General features: G+C 56.5%; 7 protein-coding genes across 7 annotated transcripts; 5 read left to right on the top strand and 2 right to left on the bottom strand.

Annotated features, from left to right (window-relative positions):
• Positions 1-136: 136 nt before the first annotated feature.
• Positions 137-4404, bottom strand: CONPUDRAFT_163843 (alpha beta-hydrolase; the record flags this gene model as incomplete). The annotated part of the gene is made up of 10 exons (XM_007768551.1): positions 137-323; positions 380-1765; positions 1842-3015; positions 3081-3201; positions 3251-3524; positions 3594-3665; positions 3719-3874; positions 3934-3956; positions 4048-4134; positions 4200-4404. 9 exons carry the CDS (start codon positions 4402-4404, stop codon positions 479-481), a joined length of 3399 nt encoding a protein of 1132 aa, XP_007766741.1. The 3' UTR covers positions 137-323; positions 380-478.
• Positions 4405-4690: 286 nt separating this feature from the next.
• Positions 4691-6333, top strand: CONPUDRAFT_120883 (eukaryotic translation initiation factor 2B; the record flags this gene model as incomplete). The annotated part of the gene is made up of 5 exons (XM_007768550.1): positions 4691-4831; positions 4886-5311; positions 5388-5488; positions 5549-5800; positions 5871-6333. The coding sequence occupies 5 exons, from the start codon at positions 4691-4693 to the stop codon at positions 6124-6126; spliced, it is 1176 nt and encodes a 391-aa protein (XP_007766740.1). The 3' UTR covers positions 6127-6333.
• A 181-nt stretch (positions 6334-6514) lies between these two features.
• Positions 6515-9633, bottom strand: CONPUDRAFT_163841 (uncharacterized protein; the record flags this gene model as incomplete). The annotated part of the gene is made up of 2 exons (XM_007768549.1): positions 6515-8158; positions 8242-9633. 2 exons carry the CDS (start codon positions 9631-9633, stop codon positions 6620-6622), a joined length of 2931 nt encoding a protein of 976 aa, XP_007766739.1. The 3' UTR covers positions 6515-6619.
• Positions 9634-10206: 573 nt separating this feature from the next.
• On the top strand, positions 10207-14597 carry CONPUDRAFT_120879 (acetyl-CoA synthetase-like protein). Its single transcript, XM_007768548.1, has 14 exons — positions 10207-10375; positions 10425-10611; positions 10680-11068; positions 11161-11458; positions 11549-11721; positions 11778-12554; positions 12642-12706; positions 12787-13009; positions 13062-13361; positions 13439-13476; positions 13530-13715; positions 13780-13856; positions 13916-13989; positions 14052-14597. The coding sequence occupies exons 1-14, from the start codon at positions 10268-10270 to the stop codon at positions 14523-14525; spliced, it is 3369 nt and encodes a 1122-aa protein (XP_007766738.1). The 5' UTR covers positions 10207-10267; the 3' UTR covers positions 14526-14597.
• Positions 14598-15062: 465 nt separating this feature from the next.
• Positions 15063-15650, top strand: CONPUDRAFT_151820 (NAD(P)-binding protein; the record flags this gene model as incomplete). The annotated part of the gene is made up of 3 exons (XM_007768547.1): positions 15063-15329; positions 15389-15434; positions 15502-15650. The coding sequence occupies 3 exons, from the start codon at positions 15063-15065 to the stop codon at positions 15648-15650; spliced, it is 462 nt and encodes a 153-aa protein (XP_007766737.1).
• A 1089-nt stretch (positions 15651-16739) lies between these two features.
• On the top strand, positions 16740-17905 carry CONPUDRAFT_53022 (acetoin reductase family protein; the record flags this gene model as incomplete). Its single annotated transcript, XM_007768195.1, has 6 exons — positions 16740-17006; positions 17078-17123; positions 17185-17325; positions 17387-17521; positions 17622-17683; positions 17744-17905. 6 exons carry the CDS (start codon positions 16740-16742, stop codon positions 17903-17905), a joined length of 813 nt encoding a protein of 270 aa, XP_007766385.1.
• Positions 17906-18456: 551 nt separating this feature from the next.
• On the top strand, positions 18457-19322 carry CONPUDRAFT_101077 (Got1-domain-containing protein). Its single transcript, XM_007768546.1, has 5 exons — positions 18457-18550; positions 18609-18700; positions 18761-18939; positions 19057-19138; positions 19200-19322. Exons 1-5 carry the CDS (start codon positions 18529-18531, stop codon positions 19239-19241), a joined length of 417 nt encoding a protein of 138 aa, XP_007766736.1. The 5' UTR covers positions 18457-18528; the 3' UTR covers positions 19242-19322.
• Positions 19323-23888: the final 4566 nt, after the last annotated feature.

Below are 23888 nucleotides of genomic sequence, written 5' to 3'. Positions count from 1 at the left end.
ATCCTGGTTTGCCGCTGAATGTGCTGACGGAGGTGGATGAAGGTATGAAGCCAGGCCTGTTCGGAGCCACCGGTAAACAGCAGCTATCTTCAAGAACGAGGCAGAGACAGAAACAGGTCCTGTATATTATGCTCCCACCAAGCCATGGACGTATGGGTTCAAATGCTGCTTGAACGAAGCCCTTCATGCAAGAAGCATTTCGTATCCTTACTTTGCTAGTCCCCTCGCCAGGCATAGGCAGCTCAGGCTCATAACGAGGCGCGCGACCACATAACATTAGAAGCGAATATAATTGGATTGAATCTGTCCTGCAGATCCATCACGTACGCTACATGTTGCTGACTATTACTGACTATCACTAACTATGAGGAATATCAAGATGTAGATTCGGTCTATTGTCATTGATGATATCGTTGCAGTCGTAAGCACCACCTCCAGCCCTTTTCTCACTTTCCTCGACAGCCGCCCACTTTCTTCCTCACTCGAAGACATGCGCGTCCAGCAACCGCCTCCTCCTCATCAGCTCCGTCTCGCTAATCCGCGTCCCAGGCTTGCCCCTCGGTGTGCTCCCCGAGCTCCCCGCACCAGTGTCCGCGGTCTTCTCCTTTGGGCTCCCGTTGCCCTTTGCAGTCCCGTTCTCATCGCTGCTCTCCGCAACCTCCTGTCCATTCTGCTCCAGGTCTTGACGTACCCCATCCAGCGCTGTATGGAGACCGTGCGCATGTGCATGCGCGTGTGCCTGCAGCCTCAGCGCGGTACCCTCATCCGACGTGCGTCTTGCAGTCCCATGCCCGGATCCGGGCCTGGCGACGGGCGTCCCGCCCCCGACTGAGGCTCCGGTGCTCCCGGCGCTGCCGGTGCTGCTCTGTCTCCTCTTTGTCTTGGGAACGAATGTTATCGCCGAGTCTTCGCCGTCGCCTTCTGTTTCTGATGCGAACGGGCTGGGGCTGTCTTCCATGTGTGGTGCGACGGGGACGGTTTCGGTTTCAGTGGAGGATTCGCTCGGGGAGAGGGTCTCGTCGCCGCCCGACTCGGGGTCGACGTCGAGGTAGCCTTTGACCAGCTGCGGGGTGGTGCCGTTGGCAGCTCTGGTTGCGGTTGGGCTGTCGCCGGCAATCGGACGCGGAGAGTTGACCAGCGGCGGGGTGTTGCGGCGCGTGCGTTTGTCTGTCGTTGATGCTGGCGTATCCATCGGTTCAGGTACCGTCGCCGCGTCTACCAGGCTCTCACTGGGAGGAGCCTGAGGGGCAGTAGGCTCAGCGCCCAGCCTGCCAAACGCGTCCACGATCCAATCCGCAAGGTCCTCTGTGACCTCGCGCGCCTCGTCCATGAGCGCCATCATCTGGAGATAGCCGTGGCTCCAGTCCTCGAAGATCACCATCTGCACCCAGTCGTCCTCCGTCTCCCTCGCGAGCCTGTCCCGCTCCGCGATCATCTTCGCCCTGTCCCCGTCCACAGCTGCGGTAGCACCGCCAGCACCTCCAGCGCCACCAGCAGGCGTCATCCTCAGCCCCTCGCCGAACCGTGCGCTCTTCCCGCCCAACTTCATGTCCAGCTCGACCTTGCGCGCGCGCTTTGCCTCGCGCACGCGCCCGGCGAAGATGACCGTGTCGTCCACGAACGGGTCTTTCTCGCCGCACTGCATCAGCAGCGGCGGGAACTGCGCGAGGAGATGGTGAGGGGTGAGGATGGGCGAGATGCGGTAGTCGGTCGCGAAGTCGGGGTTGCGGTGCGGGCCGATGTACATGATCGCCATCGCGCGCATCTGCGTCGCGGTGCGATGGTTAGTATGTTAATGATGTCACGGGGCGCGGCGATAGGGAGAAGAGAAAGGGACGCACCATGCTGGGCGAGATGATGCGGTCCTGGAAGAACCCCGTGCGGCTCGTCATCGTCAGCCGCGTGCCGATGGGCTCGCTGGCCCGACTCTTGCCTCCTCGATATTCTTCTCCTCGCATCGGCTCTTTGCCCTTGCCCTTGCCTGCAGCGCGCACATCAGCAGCGGCGACTGCGGCTTCGAGCTCCTCCTGCCGCTGCTCGAGCGTCGACGCCGTCGGCTTCAGGGTGCTGGTTCCGGAGTACACGTAGCGCACGCGCTCTGCCAGCGGTCTATCTTCTTCCCGTCTTGCATGCGACGACGCAGGCGCTGTACGCGCGCGCGTGCGGCCCGTTTGTGGGCCCGCAGACGAAGAGGCGGAAGCGGAAGCGGAAGAACCTTCAGCGTACCCTTCGTCCTCTTCGTTGGCCTCTGCCTCGGAGTCGTCTGAGGCCGTGTCCTCGTCTGCATAGTAAAACCCTGAGTCCGGTTCGGTGAAGGACTTGACGGAGGACCGGCGTTGTACGCGCTTCGACAGTGAGGACGTCGACTCGGAGTGTCGCGTGCGCAGCAGCGGCCGCGCTGGCGCTTTCCTCTCTGCGTTTGCCTTTGAGATCGTGTTCGGCGCCGACATCGAGCTCTGCGTTCTCGGCTGCGGCTCTGTCTGCCCCCTCTTCCTCTCGCCCTCGCCCTCACCTTCTCCCTGGCCTTGTGTTTGCCCGCCCGCAAAATCGCGTATAATATCCCTCCAGCTCGTATGCCGCTTCAGCCTCTCCGTCGCCGAGCTCGCCCTCTTCCGGCCCTTCACTACCGCCTTGCCCTTGCCCTTCTTCGACTTACCGTCGCCGACCATCGAGAGCGGGCTGACGTGCTGCAGATGGTCCTTCTGCGACGCGAGCTCGCGCAGGCCGGGCAGGTTGCCCGAGGACTGCTCGGAGCGAAGGACGGCGAGGTGCGCGGGCGACATCCAGGATGTGAAGTTGAAGTCGAGCGCGGCGTAATTGAGCACGATCGCGCGTGGGTGTGGGAGTGTTTGCGGGTTCGGGTTTGGGTGAGGCATGGGGGCGGACATCGAGGTGGAGGGTGAGACGGAGGGGGATGTGGAGGCGGAGGTGGTGGCGGAGGCGGAGGTGGATGGGGTGAGGAATTGGTTGTGTTCGAGGATTCTAACCATTGTGCCTACGGCGATCGTTGCGCCGCTGGTAAGAAGAATGGGGAGGGATGCTGTCAGCGAGGAAGTAGGAAGGATGGATGGAGAGCGTACGCGGAGTCGCCGGACATGATGATATTGAGCTTCTGCCCGGACATACCGACGCACTTGCCGTTCGTCTCGACCAGCAGCCGGTATAGGTCGAAGCATTCGTCAATCGCGAATGGGTATGGGTCTAAACACTGTTTAGATTGTCAGCGTTCAAAACGCCAGAAAGCACTCACACTCTGGCGCCTTCCCGTAATCGACTGCCAACACCGGCAGCCCCGTCCTGATCGCCCACAGGCGCAGGCGGTCCTCGTGGTGCTCCGGCGTCATCGCGATGAACCCACCGCCGGGGAAGTCGAGGATGAGGTCCGTCGCGTGCGCCAGCTGCGGCAGCGCCGGCGCGAAGAAGATGTGCACCGTGATCGGGCGGTCGTACGCTGATCGAGCGGGGCGGGGTAACAGGAACTTGCGCCGCAGGGTGAGCGAGGGGCGGTAGCCTGCGATGCGGAGCTGTTGGATACATGATGTAGGGATAGTTTAGGAGGGTAAGTTGAGAAACGAAGAAAGTGAGGTGCGCACGTAGGGATTGGTCGTTTTCTCCCAGGTGACACGGAGCATTTCGACGGTGGGGACAGCACGGAAGCGACGGAGCTGTGAGTGATGCATTAGCAGCGATGTTTTCGAGGTGTGAAGGACACTTTTACCTTTTCATCAGCCTCGGTGGCGTAGATGATATAGTATACCGAGAATAATATTGAGCAAAAGTCCTTGAGCCACTTGGGCCGGATGGACATGGCAGTGGCGAAGCCCGCGTCTAGGCCGGTGACTATCCACGTAGCGCGATAGTACGATGGCGAATACTAGCAGATAATGTCAAGTCAGACGGGCGCATCGAACGTGGTAACAGCGAGGAACGTACCAGCCGAGCAAGAGGCTCAGGGGCTATTTTGGGAAACGCAGCGTTAGAACAGGGGGAATGGAAGCATACGTCACACGCGTCTGCGCAGCGCAGCGGAGAAAAGACGATGCTCACCTCCGAGACCGAGTATCTTGTCGATGTTCCGGGCGGCGTACATGGTGGTGAGCACGGAGACGATGATCTGCCATGGTGTGAATCGTTCTGCAATTTATCGTTGATTATGATGAGTGTTGTAGAGGAAATGAAATGAGTAAAAGTTTGCGCACTGAGGTATCTGTTTATTTTTCTGAGCCAGAGAATTCTTGGAGCGTTGGCGTTGCCTAATGCGAGGCGCCAGGCCCAGAAGAAGATAACGAGGAAGACCTGTGCGTTACGGTTAGCATTTGGGCTAAGGCCAAGGTATGGATGAAGGAGACGGGCCTGAGTACGTTTCCAGGAGGGACTGGGCCGCCCGGCAAGATGATCGATCATAGCGTGCAGTACGGAGGAGCGTTGACAAGGGCAAGAGTCTCAAGAGGGGGACAAGACGAGTGTGTTAATAACATTGCGGGGAAGATGCATGTGATTGTTGACCTCAGGGGGAGCCACGCGAAACAGATTAGATAATCTCGGAGCTGTGCACGCCCCTGATCGAATTGGGCGTCGGTCCTCGGAACGGGCGGCGGGACATCACCAAAGATCGGGAGAAGATGGTGTTATTCACCGTGAAAAAACAAAAACAGGTAAGCTACAGCTTTTCTTTCTTGCGCTGACAGACATGTCCAACTCCGCACTAGTCGGGATCAAGTTCACGGATGACAAGCTCGAGATTGTCAACCAGCTTCTCCTGCCCCATACCACCCAGTTCATCGAGATAACATCCATCGAGGACGCCCACGATGCCATCAAGTCCATGAAAGTTCGTTCATCCTTATTATTATCTTAAAAGGACTGACATAATGTATGTTTACAGATCAGAGGTGCACCCGCCATCGCCTCCTGCGCCTCCCTCGCCCTCGTCTCCCACCTCTCAAAGGCCCTTAAAGTCTCCCCTTCACCCGACTTCCTCGCCTCGCCCGACGCTCTCGTCGCGCACGTCACCCAGATCCTCGAGTACCTCTACACCGCGCGCCCCACTGCCGTCAACCTCGGCGCAGCGACCGCACGTCTCCGAGCGCGCCTACGCGAGTCTGTCGAGGCCGAGAAGAAAGACGTAAAGGGGATTGTGGACGATCTCATCGCTGTTGGGCGCGCAATTGCGGACGAGGATGTGGGGAGGAACAAGGAGATGGCGAAGTGGGGTGGAGATTGGCTGATCAAGCAGGTCAAGGGTGCTGGAGGGACGGGCGACGGCTTGAATGTCTTGACGGTGTGCAATACCGGGTCGCTGGCCACTTCGGTACGCTTGTTTCCTGATCCTGTCTCAAGCACACTTCGTTGGCGTAGGTATGGACTAACAATGGATACGCTCCTAGGGATACGGAACCGCCCTCGGTCTCATCACCTACCTCCACGAGCAGGGCAAGCTCGGAAAAGCCTACTTCACCCAGACGGCACCCTACCACCAGGGCTCGCGGTGCGTCTCCTTCCCTTATGCACACCACCACCTCTTACCAACACCCAACCCCACACACAGACTAACCGCCCTGGAACTGCAAACCCTCCAAATACCTTCAACCATGATCTGCGACACAATGGTCGGCTCGCTCTTCCAGCACCACGAGATCCACGCGGTCGCGGTGGGCGCAGACCGCGTCGCGCGCAACGGCGACACCGCGAACAAGATCGGAACGTACCAGGCCGCCGTGCTCGCCGCGCGGCACAACATCCCGTTCATCGTCGTCGCGCCAGTGAGCACCGTCGACATGAGCATCGCCGACGGGGCGAGGTGCGTCAAATGTCTCCTTCGTCCCCACTTTTTCTAATAAGCACACGAAACCTCACACACAAACACACAGCATACCCATCGAACACCGCCCCGCGCTCGAAGCCTGCCTCGTGCGCGGCGCACTGCACCCGCCGACGCACGACGCGACGGGCGGCAAGATCCTGGCCGAGGTGATGATCACCCCGCCCGGGCGCGCCGCTGCGGGCGTGTACAATCCGAGCTTCGACGTCACGCCCGCGGAGCTGATCACCGCCGTCGTTACGGAGAAGGGCGTCGCGACGCGGGACGAGGGCCAGGTGGTGTTTGATCTGAGCGGGGTTGTTTGATGTTTGTTTGATGTTGAGGGAGAGGGAGAGAGGGGGTGGTAGGGCGGCTGGGGTTGCTCGAGGGAAGGGCGGAAGATACGCACATGTACATACTACTTTTTCATACTTCATGCATGGTAGATCTAGGTTTCGGAGTAAGCGATGCAGCGCTCTGCAGTCTTTCGAAATATTTTCAAGTAGCTCGTCTCGAGCACTAAGAAAAACACTGATAATGAGGTCTATTATATTCGCATATATGTATATCCAATCACAATCTCTACACAAACACTAGCCAGATTATAGTATGCGTTAAGTTACATTATAACCGCAGATGCACAGGGTATACATTATCCAATTAATGTCCCAGATGACGACACGACGACGGCAGCGACGGCGAGGAGGAGGAGGAGGAGGAGGGAGCACAGAACCAGAAGAGTAATCCAATATAGAAGCGGAACAAGAGAGGCGGACGGAAAGCGCTGTGAGAACGGAAAAAGCACAAGGCACTGGTATATCAGAGGCCATCCTCGATCTCGGGAGAGTCAGACTCTTCACTGCCTATCTCGCTTCCGCTGTCGACCGAGCCATCGAGAATGCGACCGCCCGCGTCGGAAGAGACCGAGGCGAGGGCGGCGGTGGCGGGAGACACAAGCGCAACCGGAGCGAAGCCTTGTCCAACGAGAGCAGGAGAACCCAGCGTCGCCGCGGATGTGGATGCCATCGCGGTCGCGGCGGGGAGACCTAGTGGAGGCGTGCTGATGATCCCGAGTCCGTGCGCGCGGGAGGAGCCCGTGGCGTCGCGCACGGCGGGCTTGAGCAGCACCGGGAGACGGCTGGGCGTGGGGAGCGGCTTTGCACACACAGGGACGGATGCGGGGGTGCCAGCCAGCGAGCCTGACATGACGCCTTTTTGGTTCTCGGACAGCTTGAAGCATGGTGTGCGGGCGCTAGCAGGGGGAGACGCAGCGAGAGTAGGCAGCTTCGTGGGAGCGGGAGTAGAGGGAACGGCAGAAGAAGGGGAGGAGGAAACAGAGAGCAGATGGGCGACGACGATGTCAGAGTCGGCGCGCGCATCACTGGGTGCAGCGCGGGTCGCTGGCACATCTTTTGGGACGCGCATGGAAGGAGCGAGCAGACCGGAGGCGCAGGTTCTGGTCGTATCACAGCAACCGGGGGCGGCGGCGGCAGTCGCAGCAGCAGCAGCGAGAGCGTGGTACGCAGGGCTGTCCTCGGAGCTTTCACGACCGGTAAGGGGGGTAGAATCGGTGTCAGGGCTGCAGTCCGAGCCAGAACCAGAGTCGCACGTAGAAGATCCCGTAGTATCAGAACCAGGACTGTCAGGGCTCGCGCTGTCGCCGCTACCTTCATTGGCAGGCCGATGCTGAGCACCAGGGGTTGACGGAGTACCAACAGCAGATTCAGAAGACGCCAGCGGGCCTTGACCTTGACCTTGGCATTGGCTGGGGGTCAAGACAAGCGCAGAGATCTCAAGAACAGCACCACCATCACCGTCCTCAAGCCCAAGCCCAAGCCCGCGCTCACGCCCCGATCCACCCTTACACACCGGCGAACCCTCAACCTCCGTAGCAAGCGACTCCCTGCTCTCCCCGTCCCCGCGCATCGCCCCCGCCATCGCCAAGAACGGCGACGGCCCAGGCGATGCCGAGAACCTCGACAAAGACGAGGACGCTGAGAACTTCGACGAGGACGACGACGACGACGACGACGCAGAGGTAGCACTCGTCGCAGCCGACGTGGACGCCGACAGCATCATCAACGTGTCGTTGACGCCGGAGGAGTACACGAGCCGCCGCATGGGCACGAGGGTGGGCCGCAGAACGCTCGGGCGCGCTTGCAGCTGCGAGGGCACGCGTGCGCTGGATCTGACATTGCAGCTGCCGGTGGTAGACCCGCGCGTGTACATCGCGCTGGAGAGATACCGCGGGTGGGCCGACGACGACGACGAAGCGGGCGTAACGAAGCCCGCGTTACTGGTGAGCGGGACGCGCGCGCTGCGTGAGCGCGAGCGGGGGCATGAGTCGATGGGTATGTTCTAGAACGGGGTGAAGAGGGAGACATCAGCATTATGATGATGAATGGGACGGAAGTTGAAGTTGAAGTGGTGGGTAGGCTTACCTGCGCGAGTGAGAGGCTGGACGGAACCTGCGGGGTACGCGCAACGGGCCGTGAGGGGGCGGCAGCGTTGGCATCGACAACGTTTCGTTGGGCGCCGTCGTCGTTCTCGTTCTGCGCGTCTTGGCGGCGGGTTTCATGGTCCTGTTCGGCGCCACGGTCACTGGCATCGCTGTATGCGCGGACGCGGGGCATCTGGGCCACGTTGAAGTTGCGAAGCGCGAGGGGCCGGGAGACTTGTCGCGGGATAGGCGGTGCTGGTGTATTGGTGATGAGTTGGTTCTGGGCGAGGGCGTCGTTCGATGAAGGGGATGTAGGGGCGGTGGAAACCGCGAGTGGAGAGTTTGATGACTCCGGGATGTTTGAGATAGGCTCGGGAGAGGCGAACACGGCCTGGTCGAAATATGTCGATGGTGCCGTCGTTTCAGCGCTTCCTGAGGACTCCATAGCACCAGGAGACGTCGTGGGCTGCACGCTCGCCCGAATCACACTCTCGTCCCCACCCTCGTCTTCGAGATCTCGCCTCTCCCACCTCCTCCTCTCCATCAACTCCTGCACCGCCCTCCATCTCTCCTCACCCATCTCCTCCGCCTCCTCATCGGACGTCTCAGAGCCACCCATCTCCGAGCCACCCTCCGAGCCACCGGTCTTCCCATGGTCCCTCGCAACCCGCCTCCAAAACCTCGCCGCGCGCCTGTCCATGCGCCCCTGCACACCCGAAGCCACCGCGATCTGCAGCAGCGAAGCATATTTCCCCGTTAGCGTCGACAGGATATCGTCGTGCACAGCGTCCGCGAGCTGCGCGAGCAGCGTCCCAGGCGCGCCGCCGAGCATTCCCTCGCGGAGCGCGTCGAAGAGCGCGCTGGCGGCCGCGTTTTCGTCCTTTGCATCCGCATCTGCATCTGCATCTGCATTCGCGTTGGCGTTGGCATTAGCGATGAGAGTGGTTAAGCGCGCGATGGACGCGTGCGGTGCGCCGGCCTCGATGAGCAGCGCAGGGAGCTGGGTGAGCCGGTGCTCGAGTGCGCGGGCATCGCGGGAGGATGCAGCGCCGGCGTGTTGTGCGCGTGCGCGTTCTTCCATGAGCTTGTGCAGTAAGGCGTGGGCGTCTGCGAGCTCAGCCCCGAGGAGGGCGAGGTCTGCCTCGAGGTTTGCGCCGGTGGCTCGCAGAGAGCGGATGAGGGCGAGCTGGGGACAGGAGGAGAGGGTGCAGCATGGGCAGGGTGGATCTTCGCCTTTATTCATGTACTTGTCTTTGGTGGAAAGGACAAGGGCATCGTGCCCTGGGCTGAGCCTGATCGGAGTGAACGGCACATTGATCGCCAGCGACACGGGGAAGCAGCCGATAGTGTTGGCTCGACGGCGCTGGTGGCGGGGAGACCTGGGCAAGTGCATGGCTGGACGATGTTATGGCAGATAGGAGACAGGGTGCAGTGTGCTAGAGAGCAGCGGCGGTGGCGGCGGCGTCTAAGTGTGGGCTGACACTGAAGGACCGACGAGAACGGACGTCTGGTTTATATGTTGAACGTGAATTTGCATCGAGACTAGAGCGCAGAGAGACATGGCGAACGGCGGCGGGGAAAAGAGACGACACCAGGACCAGTTCGCAATGTCACCCAGTCCTACCGCGGCCTTCCTCGGGACAAAGGCTACATCATGAGAGGTGAGCAAACCACATGTTGCTATTCCCAGTCGTGCCATTGGTTGAGCATCCTTGTAAAGAGTCAGCTAAAGCCATCGAGACGAACATCAAGGACGAGATTGTCGGTTCAACCAATCCACGCGCCCTCATTATGTCCCACAGAGCGCATATAGAGGGGCCGGCACATCGGACCGGCATCCTCCGACGCTCACCCGCCCCTTTCTCATCTCCTCAACGAGAGACTGCCCATATGACCCTTCCAATCTTGTCATCTTTCTGTAAGCCATAGAGTATGAGTGGCTCGCTCAATTCAACATGGCGTAATCCTTCTTCCTCTCCAATATAAGGGCCACACTGAGTCAAGTAGCACCGACCTCTGACATTGACATGGCACCCAACGTCCTGCCCATCGTCTCCGTTAACCAGCTCCTTAGGGAGCGCGCTCGTGAGTATCCCGACTTGGAGATCCTCGGTATACCCGACAAAACGCTCAAGGTCCGTTCTTCTCCTTACACGAACACGGGGAGACTAACATTCTCTACAGTACAGAAAGTACACATACAGAGACCTCGATGAGGCTGCTTCGCTTCTCGCGCACCATCTCGTCGACTCTGGCCTGCTCCCTGCTCGCGCAAAGGGCGACATCACCACCAAGCTGACCGTCGGCCTCCTGGGTGTGAGCAATCTCGACTATGTCGTGACAGAGTTTGCACTCTTTCGCATGGGATATTGTGCGTCTGCGCCACCCTCACCCACTGTCCTTAACCAACAACCTAACGAACGCGTCCCGCAACACCAGGCGTCCTCTTCATCTCGCCCAACAACTCCCTCGCCGCAATCGCCCACCTCCTCACATCCACCCAATCAAGCGCCATAATCGTCCAGCCCTCCTACATCCCCTCCGCCTCCGCCGCCCTCGCCCACCTCCCCGACCCCAACACCGTGCGCATCATTGATCAACCCCCCTCGGACGTGTACAGCGCCGAGGCGCGCACCGTGCACCCTGAGAAGACGCAGTGGGCGTACGCGCTCGAGCCGAGCGACGAGCGGCAGATGCCCGTGACCGTGATCCACTCGAGCGGGTCCACGGGCTATCCGAAGGCGATCACGGCGACGAACATCGCGAGCGTGTCGAACCACTCCAAGAGCTTCGGCATGCGCAGTCTCTCGACGCTGCCTCTGTACCACGTACGTCCCCCTCCCCCTCCACTCCCCATAAAAAAAAACTAGCTGGGATTCCGCTCGGGGTGACGCTCACCCCCTCGCGTATGCATGCACAGGCACACGGCCACGCAAACCTGCACCGCGCGCTCTACTCCACCAAAATGCTGTACCTCTTCCCGACAGGCAGCGTCCCGCTCACCTCGGCCAACATCATCGCGCTCCTCGCCCAGGCGCCCGACGTCGACGCGCTGTACGGCGTGCCCTTCGCGCTCAAGCTCATGGCCGAGACCGCGCCGGGGCTCGCGGTGCTCCGCGGGCTGCAGCTCGTCACGTTCGGCGGGAGCGCGTGTCCGGACGAGCTGGGGGATGCGCTTGTCGCGCAGGGGGTGCGGTTGGTCGGGCATTATGGGATGTGTGAGTCCCTTCCTCCTGCTCAGAGTCTGACTTCACATGGGTGGAGTGACCTTTGGGATGCTGGATGCTGATTATGGATGCGGTGCGCAGCGGAGATGGGCCAGCTGATGACGTCGCAGCGCGAGTTCGAGACCGACGCCGCGTGGAACTGGGTGCGCGCGCGCGGGCCGTACGCAAAGGGCAATGTCGCGGACTATCTGCGCTTCGTCCCCGTCGGCGCGGACACGTTCGAGCTGCACGTTCTCGACGGGTGGCATGCCAAGGTGCGCTCGCCCTTCCCTCCTTTCTCATTTTTGCTTCTCACCAACCACCACGAAAGGTAATGTCCAACCAACCCGACAACTCCTACGCAACGCGCGACCTCTTCCTCAAACACCCCTCCCTCCCCGACGCATACAAGTTCATCGGCCGCATCGACGACACGCTCGTCATGGTCACCGGCGAAAAGACCAACCCGGTGCCCATCGAACTCACCCTCCGCTCCTCGCCCTACCTCGCCGACGCAGTCGTCTTCGGCGCGGCGCGCACGCAGATCGGCGCGCTGCTCTTGCCCTCCGAGGCAGGCGCTGCGCTCATCCAAGGCACGGGACCGGAGCACGAGCACGAGCACGAGCACGAGCACGAGCGAGACCCAGACCAAGACCAAGAGAAAGAGCAAGAGGGCATAGAGAGACTGCTAACCGCTCTAGCGCCAGAGCTAGCGCGCGCCAACGCCGACGCGCCCTCGCACTCGCACCTCGCGCGCGAGGCGCTCGTCGTGCTCCCGCCCGGCACCGACATTCCGCGCGCGGACAAGGGGAGCATCATCCGCCCGCGGGTGTACATCCAGTTTGCGGGCGTGATTGAGGAGCTGTATGCGCGCCTCGAGGGGGCTGCGGCCGGCGGGGCTGGTGTGGACGGGGGAGCGGGCGGCGGTGGGAAGAGGAGGAAGGTCGAGGACGTGGAGGAGGCTAAGGGGGTCGTGAGGGAGATTATGGAGAGGACGATTGGGAGGGAAAAGGATGTGAGCGCGGGAGGGCTGGGCGATGAGTGGGATTTGTTCGAGTTTGGGTTGGATTCGCTGCAGAGTGCGAGGGTGAGAAATGCGTTGCAGCGGGTGAGTTCGTCTTTTTTTTTTTTTGCCCTGCCTAGGGTTTGGGAACGGGGGGATGATGCTTCTGTTATTTTTTCGCATATGATATAGGAACTCGACCTCGGCGGACAGAAGCTCTCGATCAACGCCGTGTTCGAGCATCCGTCGATCACCAAGTGCGTGCGCAGCCCCATCTCCACTAACTGTGAAACACCTATACTACTCACGCTTACACTGCGCTTGCCATCCTGCACAGGCTATCCAAGCTCGTCGTCGCCCTCGCCGAAGGAAAATCCGCAGAGCAGATCGACGCGCAGCAGACGATGCTCGCGCTCGTCGAGCGCTACCGCCACTTCCACGTTCCTCCTCCCGCACACGCCAACGGGATAGAAGTAGAAGTAGTAAACTCGAACGGACATGTCAACGGCGATGCCACGGCCCTAGCGCCCTCACCGCGTGTTGTGAGCGCCCCATCTCATGTTCGTCTTCACACTGGCGCCGGACACGTCATGTCTAACGCGGGCGCACCAGGTCCTCCTGACAGGCGCAACCGGCTCCCTCGGCGCATACCTCCTCTCCGAGCTCCTGGCCGACCCGCAAGTCGAAACCGTGTACTGCCTGTGCAGAGCAGCGAGCGACGAGGACGCCAGGGCGCGCGTCGTCGCTTCGCTCCGGACGCGCAAGCTGCTGGGTAAAACCGAGGATGCGCTGGATAGGGTGTTTGAGAGCGGACGGGTTGTCCCGCTCAAGGCGGACTTTGCGGATGAGCGGCTGGGGCTGGCGGAGGGCGTGTATGAGGAGGTGAGGAGGCGGACGACGTTGATACTGCACGTGAGTATCTTGACCATCTGCAAGATGCATGCGTGCCAGGCAGCTAACGTGGAGATCGTATGTGTCTGCGTCGTTAGAACGCGTGGGCGGTCAACTTCAATCTGGGCATCTCGAGGTGCGCTGTCTCTGTAGTCATTCACCCTGATATTCGCTGAGCGACATGGCCAGTTTCGAGAACAACATCCGCGGCGCGCACAATCTCATGCAGCTCGCGCTCTCTGCGCCCCGTCCAGCCGGCCGCCTCGCGGACTTTTACTTCGCGTCGTCGGTCAGCGCCGTCGCGGCGTGGCCTGGCCCTGGTGCGGTTCCCGAGGCGATCACGGAAGATCCGAGTGTTGCGCAGGGGATGGGATAGTGCGTGCATTCTTTTTTGCTCGTCGTGAAATATAGCTGTTGTTGAGCACGTACGTTGGCGCAGTGCACAGTCAAAGTGGGTGACGGAGAAGCTGTGCCAGATCGCGTCGGAGGAGACACCGTTGAGGGCGCGGGTGCTGCGTACGTGCATGGTACATCCCTTCTCCAAGTCCATCTATTGAGAACCTTTGGTCGCATAGGCATCGGGCAGATGGTCGGCGACACGACCAACGGCGTGTGGAATGAGACCGAGGCGATTTCGCTTATTATAAAGGTCTGTGGCGCAACGCCTGCTCTGAGCATCGCATGACTGACGAGAGACAACATCTCCCCCAGTGCGCAGACACGATCGGGATCTTACCAGACCTCGACGAGTCCGTCTCGTGGCTCCCGGTAGACTACGCCGCCAAGACGATTCTCGAGCTCGTCAACGCCAACGCCCCACTCTCACAGTTATCAAACAGAGACTCCTCCCTCGTCTACCACGTCCTGCACCCCTCCCTCGTCCCCTGGTCCTCCATCCTCACCGCGCTCCACCGCGCCGGCCTCACATTCAAAGTCCTCCCGCGACAAGACTGGCTCGCCGCGCTCCGCTCCGACGGCCCCGCGGACGAAGCGCAGAACCCGAGCCGGAAGCTGCTCGTGTTCTACGAGAACAAGTACGGCCAGGCGGTGCTCGCGGCGCGCGCGCGGCTCACGACGGACGAGACGTGCGCGAAGAGCAGGAGCTTGCGGGGGGCGCCGCTGCCTGGGGATGAGCTTGTGGGCAGGTGGGTGGGGGCGTGGAAGGAGAGTGGGTTTTTGCGGTGAGTTGAGAGAGGAGGGGTGAGGGGAGGGGAGTATGGCGTGATTGGGCGTGCGTGGTGGGGGTCTTGGTAGAAGGATGGATTTGGAATGTGTATGTAAGTCTGGGGAATATAGCTGCTCGACGAATTATCGATACAGGGCACCGGAGGTTCGAGGTATATGTTGACCGGTCTGAATGTGGTCTACATATGATGGTCATTGCATATCTGCTCGTGGACTCTAGCCGCAGCGCATTAGCTGCCATTGCCTACTTCAACACAGCTGTATTCTTGAGGCTCGTCACGCGTATCGGGACCTGAGGTCAGAAGGACAATCCGTCGCACGCCGCGAGGGACTTCAGTGACCTATTTCATCAACCCTACATCTACCTTCTGCACGGTTGCGTTGATCATATCGGCAGACCAAGAACAAACCTTCGTTCGTGATAGTCATGTGGCAAGGTCCCATGTTAATCTGTTAGACGCCGCAATCCAGGGGGCATATATCAGATACAATTCAATGATGAAAGGATCCTTGACCCTCCACTTCTCCTCCGTTATCATGCTAACAAGCAAAGGCATCGCTCTTATCACTGGATGCGCGCAGGGAATAGGACGCGCTACCGCCTTGCGTCTCGCATCCGACGGGTTCAATCTCGCGCTGAGCGATCTCCTTTCAAGGCGAGTGGACGTCGAAGCGCTCGCCTCGGAGATATCGAGAGTGCGGCAAGATATCAGGTCATTCACTGTCTTCGCCAACGTGCAACCTGAGAGTGATGTCAAGAACATGGTCGCATCTACTTCTGAGGAGCTGGGAGGTGTCGATGTGGTGCGTGGGGTCACTAAGGGTAGACGAAGCTTATACAGACATTCGCCAAGTTACTGTAGCTTGTCGCAAGCGCAGGTGTTATCCGGATCAACGCGCTACGCAAATGTCAGTATGATTTTATAGCCCATCAAACGGCTCAAAAGTGACTTTATTCTGGACTAATTTCATCCAGTGAGTGAGAAGGACTGGGACGACACTTTCTCCGTCAATGTCAAGGGTCTGTTCTTTTGCTATAAACACGTCGGGGATCAGATGGTCAAGCAAGGCCGCGGTGGGCGTATCGTTGGTCTCAGCTCTATGGCAGGAAATATGCATATTTGATGATGCAATCTTATTATACGCAGGCCATCCATTTTGTGGCGCTTACAGCGCTTCAAAGTTTGCCGTGCGGGGCTTGACTCAGGTCGCAGCTTCCGAGCTGGGTCCGCACGGGATAACGGTCAACGCGTGTGCCCCCGGGCTTATTGAGACGCCCATGCGTGAGTACTCTCTCTTCTGTCTATTTTCGAGACAGGCTCTTGTCGTGTTTGATGATAATGCAAACAAATGAGCCCACTTACGCGTCCGTTCTCATTCTAGTGAAGGAGCTCGCACAGGGCTATTCAAAAAGCTCGGACGGGACTACTGACGTCCTCAGCGGGGTACTGTTTTACGACAGATCAGCACAGTTGCATTCAATTTATCAGTTTAACAGGTAACACAAGGCTCGGCATTGGGTGAATTGGGACAACCGACGGACGTTGCGAACCTCATATCTTGCCTTGCATCGAAGGAGTCCCGGTTCATAACAGGTAGGTTATGCCGCTACTACATAAATAATCATTAAGGTCTGATCACTCTAATTTACACTCTACAAAAAATAGGTCAAACCGTAAGACGTCACTGATAACATTTCATGAAAATACTCATCGAGACTCACATCCAGATATCTATCGACGGTGGCGTCCATTTCGACTGAACATCGCTGTCTACGCTGGTGTCAAGATTCGACTTGTTGCACCAACCAGACCAAGGCATTGAGGCCGAGGCGGATTTGAACAAAATATGATTTGATTAGGCTGGTGCGGTAACGTTCTGAGAAGCGGGACGCATGTGGAAGATGTGTGTAAATCTATGTGACTCGGAGGTATCCGCGAAGCTTCAACACGTTCTGATGAACGGAGCGTTCCACGCGGACGCTTCGAACATTCACGAAATCTCATCGCAGCACTCCCACCTCTGCGTACAATAATAACATTGCATACTTTCCGCCAAATGTGAACGGTGCCAAGAACACGCCTTCACAGGTCATAGTCATGTGGCAGGGCCATGTACAGCTCGTAAGAAGGCGCCACTGAACTATTCTGGGGGGTATATGAGATATAGTTCAATGGTCGAAGGGATATCGGCTCGTACCTTTCCTCCATTATCATGCTCACGAGCAAAGGCGTGGCTCTTATCACCGGATGCGCCCAGGGGATTGGGCGTGCTACTGCTTTTCGCCTCGCCTCCGACGGGTTCCATCTCGCACTAAGTGATCTTCCATCTCGGAGAGAGGACGTCAAAGCTCTTGCTTCAGAGTTGTCACGAATTCACCCCGGCATCGCTACGTCTACGCTGTCTACTGATGTACGAGACGAAGGAGCCGTGAAGAATATGGTAGAGTCTGCGTCGGAGGCTCTGGGAGGTATTGATGTGGTACGTTCATAATCAAGATCATTGGCAAAATGAGATAAGAAGACGACCGGCACTCTGATTATTCATCGCAGCTGGTTGCGAGCGCAGGAATCATCCGGATTGACACTCTGAGTAAACGTCAGCGAACCTTTTCCTTCTTGAATTGTCGTTTGGCTGAACTTATCCATCTTCTCGTTAGTGAGCGAGAAGGACTGGGACGATACATTCTCGGTCAACGTGAAAGGCGTTTTGTTTTGCTACAAGCACGGCGGGAATCAAATGATCAAGCAAGGGCGTGGCGGACGAATTATCGGGCTTAGCTCCCTTGCGGGAAAGAAAGGTCAGATTTTTTTCCAAACATCCCTCCGCCCGCAAACATTGGTTTCGAAATGCCGTATTAGGTGTATCCTCGTTGGGAGCTTACTGCGCTTCAAAGTTCGCCGTACGGGGCTTGACCCAGGTCGCAGCTTCCGAGCTGGGTCCCCATGGCATAACAGTCAACGCATGTGCACCTGGACTTATCCAGACACCCATGCGTGAGTAGTCTTTCCGTCTCTTTATAACTGAGATTTCGATGTGTCCTGGCGACAACGGGCAAATAACCATGCAAGAATACTCACAAACTTTTAATACTAGTGAAAGAACTCTCACAGGGCTATTCGAGAAGCACTGGTGGGTCGGTCGATGTTCTCAGCGCGGTAAGACACTATCAGAAAACAAATGAATGTTTGCAGTGGTATAGCTGAGCCAAACTATAGACAACACAGAGCTCGGCGCTCGGTGTACAGGGACAGGCAGAGGATGTTGCGGACCTCATATCGTTCCTTGCATCCAAGGAGTCCCGGTTCGTGACAGGTGAGCATCCCGTGAACCAAATATCACCGATTTTAATGATTCATCTTCACCAACTATACCGCTGATAGGCCAAGCAGTAAGATATACTTAGCACTATGCACATGGGTTATTTAATTAATACTTATTTCCAGATATCTATCGACGGCGGCGTTAATTTTGATTGAAGGCGAGCCTACGTCAGTCTCAATGTTCGAGCTGTGATCCTTACAAAAGCACTAGTAAACTGGCTCTATAGAATATCATGTATACTTAGGCTGAGAAGAAATACCAATATCCTCAATTTGAGACCGCGCCACGCAAGGCCCGGGCGCCACGTCTGAAGTGGAGACACAAGCATGTAGCCTCTGTCTAGTTTCTGCAACTTTTATCCAGTAGAGTTATAGTATCACAGCTTGCAGAATGACAAATAAGATCCAACTGATAGTGCAAAACTTGCAAAAGAGTTTTTCAAGCATTTTACAAAAGGTCTTCGAACTTGGGGGTTTTTCGAAAGTTGAAGTTGCACCGCCACTGGGCTGTCGCGTGAGATCGTGTGACGTGTTCTCGGGCTCGGTGCCTTTATGGCTAGAAAGTCCTGCGGCGGACGTCAGACGCGTCTCTCTCCTCTCGCGAGTCCGTCTCCTCGGCACATCCCACTAGCACCCCTTACCGCCTTCTTACTCCTTGCGCTGCCTAAGACGATTTCATCATGTGGCTTTCTGACGGGCAAAGTGAGTGCACCTGTCTTCCAGACTAAACCTCTTCTCACTGGAGGCGTTGGCTCTGCAGAGATTGGTGTCGCGCTCACGACCTTCGGCGTGCTATTCATGTTCCTCGGTGTCATGCTCTTCTTCGATGCGGCTCTCCTCGCACTTGGAAACGTAAGCTTCTCATTTCCCGTTAGTTTTGCAAGACCACTGACATGCACACGTCGTACATAGATGCTCTTCGTCTCGGGACTCACACTTATCATCGGCCCACAGAAGACGTTCTACTTTTTCGCGCGCAAGCAGAAGATGCGCGGTACGATATGCTTCATTGGCGGTATACTCCTGGTCTTTCTGAAGTACCCGTTCATTGGGATGATTGTGGAGACGTTTGGGTTCCTGAACTTGTTTGGGTGCGTTCCCGTTTCTTGGTTTGCTCGATATCTCCATTGTTCCCCTTTACTACTCCGTCCCTCGCTTCACGCATGACACCGATATCGTGTGCTATGGCATACTCATGTCCGTTACAGAGACTTCTTCCCCGTTGTGATAACGTTCATGCGCCAACTACCTTTCATCGGCACCTTCCTTTCACTCCCCTACATCCGCACTGTGCGTATACACCCTTCTTACACCCTTGCATCTCCTTAAATATCGTCACTTCCGTACGCAGGTTGTCGACCGTCTTTCAGGATCTCGAACATCCGCTGTTTGATAGGCTCGAACTCTGGGTTCACGTCGTTATAAATATCTCACTTCTCCGTGTCTTACTAATGTTGCGAGTAATGCAAAGACCCTCACCCTGTAATATGCGTGACTGAACTCGGGATCACGTATGCTGTCGCCCCATGAGGCGGACAGGCAAGGCTCTGGACGTATTGATCACTCGTCGCATGAGGTACGCATAGGTGTGTTGCGTATTAAGGGCAAGTTTCCCCCCTATCTGATATGCCTATGAAGGCTCCAGGCTGCCATGCCAAAATGCCCCTCGAGAAAGTTGGGAAGAGTACAAATGCTTTGAGCGTCGTGGGAAGGAATCTTTCGGCATTGAAGCCGAATCGCAGCTTACCGTTTTGCTATCGCTAATAGAAAGGGCACGCTCCCACCACGATGCTGAAGGGCTTCCTTTCGCTCTCCCAACGCTCTCCTTACGCTAAAATATTTCTCTTACGCAATTTCCCGATGGACAAATTATTCGTTGAACGCGAAGAGAAACGCAATGAACTTTGGACCGTCCTCCTTCGACCATGCGCAAACGCGCTCCGATACGCGGCAGGGGAGGAAACGACGGCTTTCTCAAAAGCTGTAGGATTTGGGTGGCGTTACGGGCTGGAAAGGGCTCATCATCGTGGCGATCACTACCCGTGCTGTTGCTCCTATAACGACAAAGGCTGGGACATCATCGTTGACCTTACCAATGTCCCGTCCCTTGGGTCAAACTTCGACATTGATTTCTCTTGGTACGCGAGCTACAATAGATGCATTGAAATCGGCGCATTCAACCTTTTAAACAGTGGCCTGGTCAAATTCAATACCTCTCGTGTCTCAGAGTGCGGAGATATTGGAAAGGTCATTGGCAAGTCTTTGACCGAACTTCAAAGTCATTGTCATCAAGTTTCTTCCGAACAGCGAGGTCAACTCGGTGTCTATAATAAGATTGGATCCTTCTGCGCGTTCAACCGGGACGACGGCATTCTCGTGAAAGCATGCATCAGTGGTGACCTCGCCTCCGCGCAACGGGCTTTTGTTTCACCTTTGAAATCCTTAGACGCCTCGGCGGCACCTGCAATGACTGAAGCGCTTGCGACGCCTGCATACTCCCTGGAAAGCGTCACGATGAAGGCTGCAGATACTGCGTCTGCAGACCTTCCAGCAGGGGTCGAGGCGATGACAAACGACGTTGCGCCTGCAGAACCTCCAGCATCGATCACGAAGGCATCTGTAGATGCTGCACCTGCAGAAACGCCAACGCTTGGAGTGCCTGCCGAACCTGTAATGCCTGCGTTGAAGTTAGATCTGGCCAACGCTCTCGAAAGGAGCCTCTCAAACGGCACTTTTGTTGACATCAGGTTTGATGCCTTCTCTCTTCGGCGAAAAGTAGGCCGGGGGCAACGATTATGTGGACCCTTTCCATTATATGGGTCCTCTGTGGTGCTGAATTGCTTGGGGCTCAGGCCCAGTAACGTGGGTGAGTTGTGCTGATGGCAGCTAGTGAGCTCTCCGTATCTTGCTGACGACCAGGATGCCGATAGGAGAGCCTGATGATACCAACATCAGTCGAATGAAACTCTGCGACGTCATAACTTCTAGCGTCTGTCCTTTTCTTAACGTAGGCGATGATTTTGAAGAAGATAGTGACTTTGACGAAGAGATCATCTTGGAGGAAGCACCTGAGAAAGCCTGCAACGTCACTCAGGAGGGTGCGTATGCAATTTCTTTTGCCTCAATCAAGCTTCAAATTATCAGTGCTGATGTTTCGGTCAGACGGAGATGAGGCAAGTGCCTCTGTTGACTCTCCCGGATCGAAGGCCACTACGTTGATACCACGACATTCACACCCCCGGTATCGAGAAACTACTTAGTAACGGGCGCCGCTTATAAAACGTACGTCGTACGAATACTCTGTTCCCAGCAAGAGTTGCGGGCTGACTGTTGCTTTCAGGTGGAAAGCATTCCTGTTTTACGCTCACACTGGCCAAATCAAGTTCTCCCCTATCACTTCTAGTCATACCACAGACGAACAGAAATTGACTCTACTTGATTCGCCCGCCGATGGCACCGAAATGCGGTTCCCCCTGTGCTCCCCTAAAGCCATGTATCAATTAGCTCACAAAGTTTGTCGTCCATTACTCATTTTCTTCACATTCGAGACTCGGAGCTTATCCCACACGTACCAAGATTCAGTTGGAGCCGCTGAAACAACTTGCTTTTGAGGAAATACGCGGAAATCTCACGAAGGACAATATTCTGCAGGAAATCCTGACCAGGTTCACCGCTAAGTGACACTTGTCTCCCCCTTGCACCTGGCTTTCACCTACTGGGCCAAATAGACATCCAGAGATACGGGACATGGAAATGGCCTTCTTGATGAATCATCGCTACGAGAGCGGGGTCATGGGCTCCCTACCGGAGATGATGGAGCAGGTGACGAAAGGCGGAATGCCGCATTGCACGGAAGTACTGACCGCCATTATGATGGATCTATGGAAGATGTCTTAAGCGGTAGCTGGTGCCTGAGAGCTATATAGTTAGTGGGAGTTACAACAGTGATGCCAATATTATGTGAAATGCGTGTTCTCCGTCTCTGCGTATCGGTTGGCTTGTACTGCCAAGAAGGACGTATATTTGGCGGAAAAGGATGCGGGCAGCTGTTCACAGAGGTTTACCGAGTTCCCACTCGCAAGTCGAGCACAGCCGCGGTACTAAGCGTTTCCTTCACGGCTTCTTGCAATACGAATGGCGGATTCACACCTCGGAAGAATTATAATGCATCGAGCGTCGTGGGAGCAAGTTGAGCTTTTTTGCCTCGAGGCAGAGACACAGCTTCTTATTTTAAACTTAACACTGTTCGTCTATATACCTATATCACAGCGCACGCCGACGCTGCGTTGCTGAACGGCGTTCAAGCTGCACTCTCCCTCTTCTCGCCAACTACTCCTCATTCCATTTCACGCTCTCCTCCGATGGATATGTTGGTCGTTGAACGCGAAGAACGTGACGGCGGATTATGGACCGCCCTTCTTCAAGCACGTTCAAACACCGTCTCGAATGTCGCAGTGGAGAAGATGGCCTTCTCGAAAACCGTGGGGTACGGATGGCGTTACGGACTGACAAAGACCCCTTGCTACGACGGTCATCATAATAATCCGATCTATCCATCGAGTTATATTAGTAATTCGAGTTACCGCACGCCTCACACATCATGCAGTAGCCTGAAGAGTTGGGATATTCTAGTTGATCTTACAAACGTCACGTTATCAAACCCTGATGTTCAGATTCATTTTTGTTCGTACGTGAGGTCCATTGAACTCGTTCGGATTCGTACTCTAACAGTTTTTTTATCTAGTGGCGTCGTGAGCTGGAGTGGCTCGTGGGATTTGAAAGACACGTCTCTGAGCGACCTTCAATCTTTCTGTCAACAATTTTCCCCTGAGGTAGTAAGCCAATTTGGCTTCTGTCATCGGATTAATCTCGTCGACAACTTGGCTAATGATTGCTACATCCTCGTGAAAGCGCGTATCAGCGGCGACCACAGTTCCGTGAAAAGAGCCTTTGAACCGCTCTTCAACGCTGCTACAGTGAGAGCAGAAACGACCGACGCTCTCGAAAGAAGTCTATCAAGCGGTACCTTCATTGACACTAGATTCAACGCCTTCTCGACCCGGCGTAAAGAAGGTGGAGGGCAACGCCTATGTCGTCCCTTGCCGCTGTATGCGGCCTCGACTACACTGAATCGCTTGGAGCTTGAGACTAGCGATTATGGTGGGTCGTATCAGTGAAACATAAACTTCCCATGTTGCTTATCGCTAGATAACACATAGGAGACGTCAGCAACATTAAGCAAATGACGCTCTGTGGCGTTATATCCGCCAGGATAACTGAACGCACCTTCTTCGATGTTGACGACGAGTACGAAGAAGATAGCGACTTTGACCCGGACGAAGGGAGCATCATAGAGGAAATAGCAGAGGAACCCTGCAGCGCCGAGTCCAAGGCAGGTTCGTAAGGCCTTAAGGCCCCACCTCTCCAATTACTCTTGGAGCCACGGTCCTGATGTTTTTTAATCAGACAGTAGTAACGTGACAGCTTCTACTAAGTCTCCCGGAATCTCGAAGAGCGCGTACGATGATGTCATTTCAAATTGTATTCCGGTCACCTCGAGTACCTTTGTGGTCGCAGGTTCCGCTTACAAAACGTACGCTGAACATTTGATCAGCCTCCGATCGGATAGAGCTAACGCCCTTATTCCAGATGGAAAGCGTTCCTGTTTTACGCTTACACTGGTCAAGTAAACTTCTCCCCTCTCACTTCCAACCGGTCTGAAAATGACGACAAGATGGACGATCCTGGGTCGTGCGGCGACGATAAGGGTAAGACAAGGTGCCCTCCGTGCTCTCCCAAATCCATGTATCGCATCGCCCATAAGGTTCGTTGCTCACCACTAGCACTTACCTTCCATATACAAGTTAACGCCACGCGTCCAGCTTCAGCTAGGGCCGCTGAAGCAACTTGCGTTTGAAGAGATACGCAAGAACCTCAATAAAAAGAATATCCTGCATGAGGTCCTATCCAAGTTTACCGCCAAGTGAGTATTGTCTATCCGTCATGGTACCCAGTTAGGCTGACTTACCACTCGAATTGC

This window comes from Coniophora puteana (assembly GCF_000271625.1).
Source record: "Coniophora puteana RWD-64-598 SS2 unplaced genomic scaffold CONPUscaffold_4, whole genome shotgun sequence".
Classification (NCBI taxonomy): Eukaryota; Fungi; Basidiomycota; class Agaricomycetes; order Boletales; family Coniophoraceae; genus Coniophora; species Coniophora puteana.
The sequence above is the reverse complement of the archived record's forward strand: the minus strand, read 5'-3'. Positions and strand labels throughout refer to the sequence as shown.